The following is a 13,346-nucleotide window of genomic DNA, read 5'->3' as shown; positions in this document are numbered from 1 at the left end:
TATGGTGGGAGCAGGGAGTGAGGAATAATGTAAGATTCTGTTCCATTTGGTATGATGTGTATATTGAGCAGTGATTTTGTTGGAATGTTATTGTTATAAAATATAGTATCCCTTGGCCCCAAACAGCAACAAATACTTTCTGTAAGATAAAGTCATAGTCTAAAATTTTCACACTTGGGTGATTTAAAGGTAGACATTTACTTGCCAAAATACAGTATGAATGTAAATAAGTGATCTGCTATTCAGAGGTGCTTAGCACACACAACTTTCATTGCCTTCAAAGGGAACAAAAGGTTCTTAACAGCTCTTGGATTCCAGACTGCTTATTTAGGTGTCTGAATGTAGATTGAGGTACCTGCCTTTAGGCATCCAACTTTGAAACTGGTGACTATGGAGCTGAAAAGCTTGATCCACGTTCCAAATGGATTCCAGTGTCATTTGCTATACAAGGGATATAATTTATTTAACAACTGGAAGATTGTGTTTGTGGCTATATAGTTTGCAGCTTTTTAATTTTTGCTGGCAAACAACTGTTTGGCTAGTGTTAGAATATCTTGTAAAAAAGACACGTAGCCTGGTGCTGAATACCAACACTGAGGGCTAAACTTTTCCTTTTCAAAGATGAGAATTGAGGTTAAAATAAATACCCGAAGTCTGATTCTCTCCCTGCTTACGCTGGTGTAAATCAGGAGTGCCTTCTTTGAAGTCAGTGGAGTTGTCCCACAGTAAAATTTGTGTAAAACCGAAGATAATTAGTCCCCTTAAATGTTGCCAAGAACAATCAACACATTCACTATGAAAATGTCTGGATACCATTTAAAAAAAAAATTTTTTTTGTTTTAGAGGTGCAGGAAGGAATGGACAGGATTGTTTAGCTCTACGGATTGATTGAATTTTCATGGCTTTCCTTGTAGACATGTTGTGAGTAATGGATTGGGAGTCATGAAATTAATTCTAATCCCAGCTGCGATCTGACTCTCTTGTTTAAGTCACTTAGGCCCTGATGCTACAACTATTTAAGCAGATGCAGACCTGCACACATGCTTCAAATAAATTGTGATTCTGAGCAAATTCCTCAGGCTTTTACTTAATTTTTGCTTTATTGTTGCTCTGGCGAACTCCCATTGACAACATCTGATTAAAAACTAAAGAATGAATGAGGACAATATCACTTCCTTTAATCCATGGGAAGGCAGTGTGGGTTTACCTAAGCAAGAACCAAATCAAAACTGTGAATAAGAACCTAATGGATTTTGCTCTTTGAAAATAGTTTTGTATACTTACCATCATCTGTTATGTGTCGTACCCCCTTTTTTCTCTTGGTCTTTTTGATAATTCTCATTATTGTATTCTATAAAATAATTAAATTCTTTGCCTTAATATTGTTGTAAATATCTAAGTTGTGATTGGATCCAAAAGTTTTAAAATTACTTTGGTTCATGTGGACATAACTATATTTTAGTATTTAAAAGTAAAATCAAAGATGGCAATTCATAATCTTTAAACAGCTGCTGACATTTTTTGTGTACAGTTGAGAAGCTATCATCTCTGAAAGAAATGGACTGGAATGACTTTTTGCAACAAATGTGCTCATTGATTGACTCCACTGAGAAGAACACAGGGGCAACACGAGCTAAATTGAATTTGCTATGCTATCTCTGCACTGTGGCTGGCCACAAGGAAGTAGCAACCAGGTTAATCAGCTCACAGCTGGTAAGTAGTAAGGTTCCCGGAGAGTCAACATGATTCACATACCAGCCATTGCAGCAAAAGTCAGCTGCCTTTAGCAATGGTGCCCTTTACTTCTATTTTAAGGAACTGTTGGTATAAAGACACATGCAGTACAGCCAATTAAGGACAAAGCAATGAAATGTACCAGTTAGGTTTCTTGAAAAGAAGTTATGGAGCATTGTCTGTCTTTTAGATTCCAGATGAATTTTTTTCTTATGATTCACTAAGTTAATAGAGTTCATTAAATAATTATTTAAACTGTCTCCAGCATTAATAGCACTTCGAAATGTTATAAGATGCTATAAATTGTTATTTATAAAAGCTGTAACACAGAAAACTGCTTTTGGGGAAAAAATATGCATATGAAAATGTTATAGACAATCCTCCTTAACAATACCTTTATAGATGGTAAACATGTTTTCTAAAACATGTACAATCATTAAGGGAACAAATTGTATGTGGCAATTAGTTTTGCTGGTCTCTGGGTGGTGGCTTAATTCATTTTTCAGTCTTGGGTATGCAAAAATAGCAAACGCACTTCCCTTCTTTGTATTTTAACTATGGAAGTGATCTACACACTCTCAGAATTATTATAATATAACAAGCTGCCTTTTAAAATAAATTTATAGCTTTGAATTTTGAGATTTGTTTTTTCTTCAGTTTATTTTCTTTGACTGAAGGCCAATTTCAATCATGGCCTAATTTCCCCTTATTTACATGTATGCCACTAACTCCACTGAAGTCAAATTCTGCCCTCAATAAAGTAATTGCAATTATAGTGGAGTAATAAGGGCAGAGTTTTCCCCACACATGCATTAGACAAAATAAGATCATAACTGTTGGAGACAGAGACATATTAGATCATAGAGCCTGTGAGAGGGCTGGAAACAGTCCTTCCAGATGGTGTGTTGAATACTCAGTTGATACTAGACTTGATATTAGCCAAAACAATTGTATTGCAGAGTAACAGAGAATTTGTAGGCTGGTTGGTTGGTTGGTTTAGTTCAGATGAATAGCCATTTCAAATTTTTATCACTAGTCTGTTTACCTGTGTGTGTGTGGGCAATCACAGTTTTTCTAGTATATATTTATTTTTATCTGGGAATATATTTTTAAGCAAAGCTTCAAAAAAAATTTTTTTTAAACGATAGGAACATGAAATTTGAAGTTTTTTTTTTTTTTTTCCAAACTGTCAGTACATCCTTTTGAATCAATGGGTTTGAACAGCACCCAAGGTCTTTTGTAGTCAGAGTACAAAATAGACATTTAAAAAAATCTAAATATGTATTTTCATAAGACTTATATCTTTATTCTTATACATTAACAGGGATTTTTTGAGAAATAAAAGTGTATTTATCTATTCCTTATTCTAGTTCCCATTGTTAATACAACAGTTGCGGGCAGCTCCAAATTGGGATATGTAAGTAACAAACAACTTATTACAAATGAATTTATTCAAATGCTGATTGTTGCTGAATATTTTACAGGGCATACTTAAGCATCTGCTATGGTTTTCCTTGAAAGAGGAATGACCACAGACATTACACAATATAGTGATGTGTAGTGATTTGAATTTCTTCAGTACCTCAAGCCTAATAAGATCCATTACATTTTAGCCACTACCAATTTTAGCTTGATTTTTTTACTTATTTTTAAAATAATGTATTCTAAGAGTTGCCTCATTATATTTAATGAATGATATTTAGATAAAGGAAGAATAACTTAATATCTTTCTCAATTTCTTTTACAAATTGGATGTGCTGTTAGATTTATTCAGGAAAATAATTTTTTTTGTCAACAATAATATGCAAAACTGAGTAGAATAAATAAAGGATCTGAAATTACATCTACAAATTCTATAATGTAGTTTATGATGTAGTGTATTAAAAATCCCCCAAAAAACTGACCCCTGCCATAACTAAGTATAATATCCATAAAGACAGAGACTTTCTTTGAAGCAAACTTGTCAATAATTATAATGGAATAATGCCCTCTGCTGGTTATTTTATAGAAAGCTTGATTTTTTTTTTTTTTTATTCCTTATTTTTAAAATTAAAAAGGTAGTTTTAACTCTTTTATCTAAAGTTAATTTTCTGACATGCTCTTCATTTCTGGCAATGGAATCTATTTTGACAACTGGAGTCAAAGATTTAAAATGACCTATGATGGCTTTTCTGTATTTTAAACAAATGTAGATGAGTGTGATTAATGAATAATTTAGATAATATTCATACTAACATACACTTTATTGTACGAAGGGGAGATTCATGACATTTTGCACAGGTAATTGCTTAAGTCATAATCAATTGAGCTACTGAAATAAAATGCTGGTTTAAAGAGCAATGGATAAAGTGTCTAAGAAAAAATTCTGGGCTTTTCTAATGTAAAATTGTGCTTCAAAACGGCATACACTTAGCACTGTATACTCTGTGTACAATACACCATTATAAATAAAGTAGGATCTTGAACTTGTTTTTTTTTTTTTTTTTCATTAAGCTAACAAATGTATTTAATTCACAGACGTGCCAAAGTAGCCAGAGTGATTGCTTTACTGGCATTGCATACAACTGAACTTAAAGAAAATGTACCTGTTACTGAGGTAACTTACCTTTTGATTATTTAAGTTGCCAAACATTCAGAAGACTATTGATATTTTTATTCGCAAACTCAGAAATTTTCACAGCTTTTATTGAACTCTGCTTTATTTCCCCACCAAATGTGAAAATGGACACATAGTGCATCCTATTAGCTAAATGTATACATCCATGTTGTAATATATTTATGCTATACTTGTGGTTGTTCCAAATATATTTTGGCAGAACTGCAGTATTTACAGCCTTTTTCATAAGCTCAGTTTTGCAATGATTTGTTACTAGTCTATCACAACACTTCTTTACTGAATTTTGGAATAATATAAAAATATATGATGGATTTCTGAATAGTAAGTTATCCTCAAAGGTAATTATTATTACTATTGTTTTAAAGAAAACAAAATAAATTTGATAACTAAATTCTGGAAAAAGGATGTAGGGATGGAACTCAGTTTGACATTCCTCCACTACCACCCGTTTCAGAACATAATAGTGCAAGGGAAAATCATTTAGTATGGAGAACAAACAAATGTTTTTATTCCATACCATTTACATTTTTGAATCCTTTATAAATTTTTACATATTGATGGATAGCTGACATGACTTAATCAGAAGACTGGTTAAACACATACATTTCATTCTTATTTTACTATTTGCATATGGCACATGTACATAAAACTCCTGAACTTGGTGGGAGCCAATCATTCATGTTTATCTAAAGTGTTTAAGGTTGATGTGATTTCTACAAAAACAGTGAAATTCAACAACTGAAGAGATTTTCATGCATAGCTCCTATTATTCAGTGGACATCAGCACATGAACAGCACAGCTGCTAAAATTTCTCTTAACACAAATACACATCCTCATTATACAGATCTGGCTTCAGGAGAGAGTTTTAGCACTTTAGGCACACACAGTCATTGGTTAATCAATAGCTAACTACACCACTACCTCGATATAATGCAACCCGATATAACACGAATTCAGATATAACGCGGTAAAGCAGTGCTCCAGGGGGGCGGGGCTGCGCACTCCGGTGGATCAAAGCAAGTTCAATATAACGCTGTTTCACCTATAACGCGGTAAGATTTTTTTGGCTCCCGAGGACAGCTTTATATCGAGGTAGAGGTGTACATATCTAGTTTATTTTTTTATTCCAGGTGTCTTCTTCTGGATGCACCATAGAGAACATTGTGTCTAATCATTTCATTTCATTATCTATAATTATAATAATTATCTTGATATAGCATTTTGTGATGTATGTTTGTTTTCTGAGAAAGATGAGAATTCTATTGGGTAATTTGGAATCTTATTCCACAATTCCTGGCAATATTTTTGTAAAATCACACGTCAGAAATAGGGGAAAGACTCTAGATTACTTCAAAAGCTTGCACTGTTACCAACTGCATCCTACCTGAATTCCAGGTTGCAATGTCAGTGTCACTTTTAACTTTTCTCTCAGATATGGCAATGTTTTCTGATATTATTTTAATGAAACCAGAGACATTAAAGGATAGTTCCAAGATACACATACAGTTTTTGGTTTCAGGTATTTGCCTAGGAAATCTTTACATCCAGTAGATTATTATTGAAAACACATATGGCCAGCCATTTCCCATCAAATTAGTATAGCAGATATGTTATCCCATCTAAAGTGTGGAATAACAAACACTCATGAACCATACTTCCATTAAGTGATTTTAAAGGAAGAAATTGAACAGTTGTTGCACTGAGCTAATACTCATTTTTGTCCAGACTATGTCCCATTCTGGTGATCTTCCGTATAAATTCAAAAAGCCCATAGATTTGAGAGTATGGATGAATTCCAAACAGCAACAGTTCAGTAGTTTGTCCTGGGTCCAAACACTTATCTGGGGCACATTCAAACTGAAGAGCTATTGTCATTGTCATTTCCAGAGCCATCTGGTATCTGGATCAGATAATTTTTAATATTTCTGGTAGACTAGCTGGGAAAATGTATCCTATGTGAACGTTCATCTCCAGCTTGTATGTACAAGATTGTTCATAAGATGTTTGCTACTCTAGCCCTAATGATAGTTTATTCTAAATACGTTTTTCCCAAAGAAGAATTTTATTTTCAATCACCTACAGATTAAAAGTATTGTTCAGCTTTAATAAACATATTGTGAGACCAGAGAGTTGACCCATCCTAGCAGAATCCAGTGCAAACATTTTGATGTCTTCAAAGTAATCTGTAAATATATACATTTTAAAATCATTTTAAACTGTACGAAGACCTGGTTGACTTTCCAAAGTAAGGTTGGCTCAGTAGAGGAAGAGTAGGAGGGAGCTGTCAGAGATCTTTAGACCTGCAGAGCTCTAAGTGGTGCCTGCTGTGGTGCCTATTGAGTCATCACAGCAGTGTCAAAGCTGGACAGTCTGACTTCAAAGAACATAAATACCAGTAACTTTTAAAATATATTTTTTAATACTGGGAATTTTTGGTTTATTTTCCTCAAACTGACATTGGCTAGCTCCTGCACTGATACCATGTGAACTGAGTGCATATACTGGCAGGGCTCTGTGGTTGAGATGTAACCACAAATTTATGCTGGGGTTGAGTGATGTTTTCTGAAGCGTAAGGCACAGTTTTGAGATGTTTGATGATAATTCTATGCCCTTGAGATATTAAAAATAATCCTTTCAAAATTGCACTCTGAATTGTATTAAAAAATAATGCCCCTTGTCTCTGTATGAGCCAGTTAATGCTTCAGTTAGGACTCTGAGATAGCTGTCTTGATGAAGCAAGTTGCATGCTGGGGTGTCACAACAGGCTGAAGCCAGCCAGAACATGTTGGGGGATCTAAACTATACCTAATGTGAAGTGACTGGTCTCAGTCCAGTTCCCAGAGAATGATTATCCACATCACAAAACCTAACATTGGTGGCCCTGGTTAGTACTTGTTTTGACACTCTTTGCTGAGAGGCCAGGGTCTTAAGGGCTTGAATCCACGTGGTTAAAGTCAACGTGGGCTTTTTCATTGGCTTGAATAGGAGCAGGATCAAGCCCTGAATGGGCATAGAGACTTAATCTATCTCCTTACCCTTAGAAATAGTCCCTTCAGGATAAGGTTGATTCCCCTGGGTGGGATAGTATTGTCAATCTTTAACTACGTGTGTGTGTGTGTGTGTGTGTGTGTGTGTTCAGTGAATAGAGGACGTCAGTCTGCAGGTTGTCAGTCTGGCACATTTCCCAAACGTTACACTCATGTACACATTGAGAGGGGAAAAAAAATCATCCCTTCTAAATTTCTATATGCACAAAGTCCCTCTGTTTCTTGTTTGAGGAGTTCAGTACCTTTTGATAAGTTTGCAAAGTTCAGTATTCAAGGCGACCTGCAAAGAACAATTTGTTTTTGTTGTACAAACATCCACCAGAGGTCACTCAAACACAAAAAAGAACTATAAGAAAAAATAGCTTCTCATTCGATTTGAATCTTAAATTGAAACAGTCTAGGCAGAGGTTTACTGTGGAACTATATGTTGCACTTATGGCTTTAGTGTGCTGATATATGCTAATATTTGAATGCTATCAAATATTCGTATTCAGAACAAATGGATGTTCTTGTCCCTGAAATCACTGCACTTCTTCCAGTTAATTTTAACTCACTTTATTGATTAGAACCAAGTCAGTAAATTGGTCTCTGTTTTCGTTTCAAAATGTAGTTCAGAAATTGAGTAGATTCACAATGAAGACACTTTTTTTCTTTTTGCGTTTTTTCATATTTGTAAAATTGCAATAAATGTAAGCAGCTCTTGAAAATGTGTAGGCTAATTTTGTCTCCTTGTTAATGGGTCTTCTCACAGAGTGGCCTTTGCCAATCCAAAGCATCCTTCTCTCTGTGTAATTTTTTCTCTAGTTATCTTTCCAGATTTTTCCAGTTGAAGTTTTCCTTGTGAGTATGGGTTCTAAAACTGGCTTTTAAACATCTAGGGGCTGCAGCTGCAAGAGAGCCATTCGCATATTCCTACCTCCAGATTCAAGTCCTCCAGGGATTTGGGGAGGCTCATATCCTTGTTTTTGTTCTCCACATTGCAGGTTTCTTTGCAGTGCCTTCTTTTGCTTATTCGGCAATGGACTTCTCTCCCAGAAACAATGACGGGGAGAAGTCAGTCTTCACTCTCTTTTGGGGGGAAGAGGGGAGAAGAACATGCTTTCATGTTATCCTAGCAAGATGGAATGATAGAGCAATATTGTAACCTTATCTGAAAGAAGGGGAACACTCTCTTCTTTTTTGTTAAATCTCATTCATACAGGCAATTGCATCTTCGTGGGTTGAAAGAAAACCATAAACATTAATTTACTGCAGTTGCCTCCTCTCTGGCCTTAACATCTCCAACCTCCCACCTCAGTCCACTCAAAATGTAGCTGCTAAGATCATCTTTTGCGTTCATGGCTCTGACTATATCACCCACGTTTTTAAGTCCCTCCTTTGGCTCTACCTCTTCCACTGTATCAAATACCAACTTCTTTCCCCAAATTTCAAATTCCTCCATAGGCTAGTCCTCCACCAACTTGACTGTATACTTGTCTACTTTTCCCATGGGCAGCTTTGTGCTTTCTCCCATGCTACCCCTTATGTATGGGGAAAAAAACTCCCATCAAAATCTGTAAAGCCACCACCTTATCTTCCTTCAAGTCCCTCTTCAAAACTTACTTCTTGCATGATGCATACAGAAAACGGCCATCTGACAATGGTTAGGGAGGTGATGTGTTGTGATTTCTGTTACTGATTGGCTAAGTATGAGGCACATGGCTACTGTGTGCAAAACTTTGTATGTTTGTTAGCCCTGATCTACACTACGTGGTTAGGTCGAATTTAGCCATGTCAGGTCGATTTTATAAGCAATGTGTCTACACAACCAACCCCATTCTGTCGACCTAAAAGGCTCTTAAAATCGACTGCTGTATTCAGGGCCATCCCTAGCTATTTTGGTGCCCTGTACAGCCCCAGGCCTCCGCAGGGGGGCTGTGTGGGGCCCTGCCCCAGGCCTCTGTGGGGGACAGCGGGGGTGGGGGGAGGGCTGGCCCCAGGCCTACACGGGGGAGGGGGTCTGGCCACTTCCTGCAGGAAGTGGAGTGACCCGGCCCCAGCCTCCTCAGCTCCCAGGCTTGGGGGGAGAGAGGAACCACCCCCAGCACTCGCCGGCGGGCTTTTTCAAAGCCTCTCTGATGTGCAGCGTGCCTAGCTGTGCTCTTCTAATTGCCCTGGTGTCTGGCTGCTCAAAATTGGCCGCCAGGCGACTTGCCTCAACCTCCCACCCCGCCATAAACATCTCCCCCTTAGTGTCTCAGATATTATGGAGCACACAGCAAGCAGCAATAACAATGGGAATACTGGTTACGCTGAGGTCTAACCTAGTCAGCAAACAGCGTCAGCAAGCTTTTAAATGTCCAAAGGCACATTCTACCATCATTCTGCACGTGCTCAGCCTATAGTTGAACTGCTCCTTACTACTGTCCAGGCTGCCTGTGTATGGCTTCATGAGCCATGGGAGCAAGGGGTAGGCTGGGTCTCCCAGGATAACTATTGGCATTTCAACATCCCCAACAGTAATTTTCTGGTCTGGGAAGTAAGTCCCTTCTTGCAGCTGCTCAAACAGCCCGGAGTTCCTAAAGATGCGAGTGTCCTGCACCTCTCCCGGCCATCCCACATTGATATCGGTGAAACATCACTTGTGATCCAACAGTGCTTGCAGCACCATTGAGAAATACCCCTTGTGGTTTATGTACTGGTTGGCAAGGTGGTCCGGTGCCACGATAGGGATATGCGTTCCGTCTATCGCCCCACCACAGTTAGGGAACCCCATTGCAGCAAAGCCATCCACTATGACCTGCACATTTCCCAGAGTCATTACTCTTGCTAGCAGAAGGTTAGTGATTGCATTGGCTACTTGTATCACTGAGCTCCCACAGTAGATTTGCCCACTCCAAATTGATTCCTGACTGACCGGTAGCAGTCAGGCGTTGCAAGCTTCCACAGGGCTATCGCTACTCGCTTCTCAACTGTCAGGGCAGCTCTCATCTTGGTATTCCTGTGCTTCAGGGCAGGGGAAAGCAACTCACAAAGTTCCAGGAAAGTGGCCTTACACATGAAAAATTTTTTCAGCCACTGTGAATCATCCCATTACCTGCAACACTATGCGGTCCCACCAGTCTGTGCTTGTTTGCCGGGCCCAGAATCGGCGTTCCACTGTATCAACCTGCCCCACTGCTGCCACGATGTCTCAATTGCCACATCCTGTGCTTTCAGGAATGTCTGTGTCCATGTCATCCTCACAGTCGTCCTCGTGCTGGTGGCTCCTACCCAGGTTCTGCACATACTATAGGATAATGCGCGAGGTGTTTACTATGCTCACAACAGCAGCAGTGAGCTGAGCGGGCTCCATGCTTGCCGTGCTATGGCGTCTGCATGGGTAACCCAGGAAAAAAGGCGCGAAAGATTGAATGCTGTTGCTTTCACGGAGGGAGGGAGGGGAGACTGACGACATGTACCCAAAACCACCCGCGACAATGTTTTTGCTCCATCAGGCATTGAGAGCTTAACCCAGAATTCCAATGGCCAGTGGGGACTGTGGGATAGCTATCCACAGTGCACCACTCCGTGAGTCAATGCTAGCCATGGTATTGAGGACGCACCTCGCCGACTTAATGTGCTTAGTGGGGACACACACAATCGACTGTATAAAATCGCTTTCTAAAGATCAACTTCTATAAAATCGACCTAATTTCGTAGTGTAGACATACCCTTAGTGTCATATACCCCTAACCACATGTGTCATTTGCTTATTGTGTCTTGTCTCTTAGACTGTAATCTCTTTAGTACAGAGATTGTCCATTACTGTTATTAGTATAGTGCCTAGCATAGTGAGTCCATGGCCTGGTTGAAGATGTCTAGGTGTAACTGCAATATGAATGTTATTCATACACATACGCGAATATTTAATGCTTTGTACAATGGTTATTTTCAAATCTGGAAATTAAAGTGACTATCTTTCCAGCACAATCGGGATAGCCACTTAATATTATTGTTTCCACTGGGGTTTGTGCTAATTGAGGGGATTTCACTTTACTAACCAAGTGTCTCAAAAAAATGAATTTCCTACCTGTAAAATTAGTTTCTGCAATTCACCTCCAACAATCTGACATAATGGAGTTTATTTATTAACTGGCCTTGGATAAATGGCAGGCAGACATATCAATCAAAAGACCAAAATCTCCTAGCCAGAATGAGTCTCCTCTGACAGTGACTCATGGATTGGTCCAGAAAAAGTCTTTCCAAGAAGTAAATAAACTGGAAATCTATATACTCTTGTTTCTGCACTACAGTTCCATCAATCCAAACAAATGGGGCTCTAAAAAGTTCTAAGAGCCGAACAAGTGCAATGGAGAACTTGAAAATTATTTAGCTACTGTGCTCAGAAAGTTATACTACTGAATGGAGCTTTAGGTACATTTTTATAATTGTCTTTAATTAATTACATGATCAAAGCTGAATTCACCTTCATAAAAGGCACACTCAATTAGAACTGTTGCTAGGGAGCACATTACATTCATTGCATTTCTGTCAATCAGCAGAATGGTACATCTTCTCCATTAAAATGGCATGGCTGGTGTTGTCTAGTATGGTCCCTTACAATAGCCCCAAATAAGTTGGTGTCTTTTTATGAAGGTGATGATTTAGTGGTTTCTTGTATATTATTTTGTGCGACACCATTATTTTGTGGGTTGATGAAGAACTATATAGTTAGGATCCTATATTTCAGTGACAGAATACATGAATTTCTCAAGGATGAAGTGGTATCTGTAAAAGACTATTCTATGTATTCGATCCTTCATTCAGCATTCTGAACATAACTTGTATTCCTGTTAAATCCTCTTGTGAAACCATCTTCTGCCTCCATCGTAAATGTAATAGTGATCTTGACTTTGTCATACAACAGGGAAAATTATGAATATGATCCGGAGGAGGAGTGGGGGTTGCATGCCTCACTCAGTGTGAACTCTCTATGCACAGCAATCAGGGGACAGGGCATGGATAGCCACAGCATGTATCCTCTTGTTTTTTTTCCTCCTCCTCCATGAAGGTGGGTCACATAAAAGCTCTTTGGCCAAAGCTGTTTCCGTGTAGGAATTCCACAACCACTCTGTAGGGCTGTGTGTGTGTAATATCTTTTTACCCACTCCCAGGCATCTGCCCAGCTGCTCAAACCAGGTGCAGGGCTCAGAATTTCTTCCTTTAGAATACAGAAGTGTTTGTATTCCCTGATGTCTTCAGTGGTACTCAAAATCAAAGAGTATTCTTGGCTTGCAAACTACAATTTTATCTTTAATATTTCAAACCTGTATGGTGCTTTCTGAGCAAAATTAAGCTTAATTAAAAATAAAAAATACCATGTGTTCTTAGATTCCTGCAATGCCAAGGTCTTTCTTATTAGCTCAGATAGTAATGTACAATGAGGTACGTACGATTGAGATAATTACATACTTTGAGTGTGAACAGTACTTTATTTTTGGTTTTGGCAATGACTTGTCAAATTAAAACTTTGCTATCTATTTGTCTGACATTTATTCCCCTTTCCTTTCTAATAGATGTTTTAGTGAACTTTTATAGGGATTTACATTGTTGTATAAACTCAGGAAAGGGATCTGACACTCAATGAAAAGCCTCAGCAAAATGTGTAGCTGTGGTCAAAAAAACAATGCTAGTATGTGCAAGGAATTGGATGGAGAATAATATAGAAAAAGATATAATGCTATTATATAAATCAATGGCATGGCCTCATCTGGAATACTGTGTGCAGTATTGACCATCCCATGTTAAAAGGATATTGAAGAATTAGAGGGTATTCAGAGAAGGGCAATGAGAATAATTAGGAATATGGAAAACCTCTCATATGAAGAGAGAGTGAAAATAAAGGGATTGTTTTACTTTAGAAAGGAGACAAAAGGGTGGTGTGTGTGTGTGTGTGTGTGTGTGTGTGTGTGTGTGTGTGTGTGTG

General features: G+C 38.1%; 1 protein-coding gene across 1 annotated transcript in view; it reads left to right on the top strand.

The window, feature by feature from the left end:
* The window catches only part of LOC113405028 (serine/threonine-protein kinase ULK4-like), a 412,206-nt gene that overhangs the window by 47,294 nt on the left and 351,566 nt on the right, over window positions 1-13,346 (top strand). Inside the window, exons 15-17 of the mRNA XM_026646055.1 lie at window positions 1,532-1,713; window positions 3,105-3,151; window positions 4,252-4,330. Of these exons, the coding sequence (XP_026501840.1) occupies window positions 1,532-1,713; window positions 3,105-3,151; window positions 4,252-4,330 (308 nt within the window). The remainder of the gene's footprint in view (window positions 1-1,531; window positions 1,714-3,104; window positions 3,152-4,251; window positions 4,331-13,346) is intronic.

This window comes from Terrapene carolina, unplaced genomic scaffold, assembly GCF_002925995.2.
Source record: "Terrapene carolina triunguis isolate 2854851 unplaced genomic scaffold, T_m_triunguis-2.0 Scaffold34021, whole genome shotgun sequence".
NCBI lineage: Eukaryota > Metazoa > Chordata > Testudines > Emydidae > Terrapene > Terrapene triunguis.
Note: the sequence above shows the minus strand (reverse complement) of the source record. Positions and strands in the feature narration are given on the sequence as shown.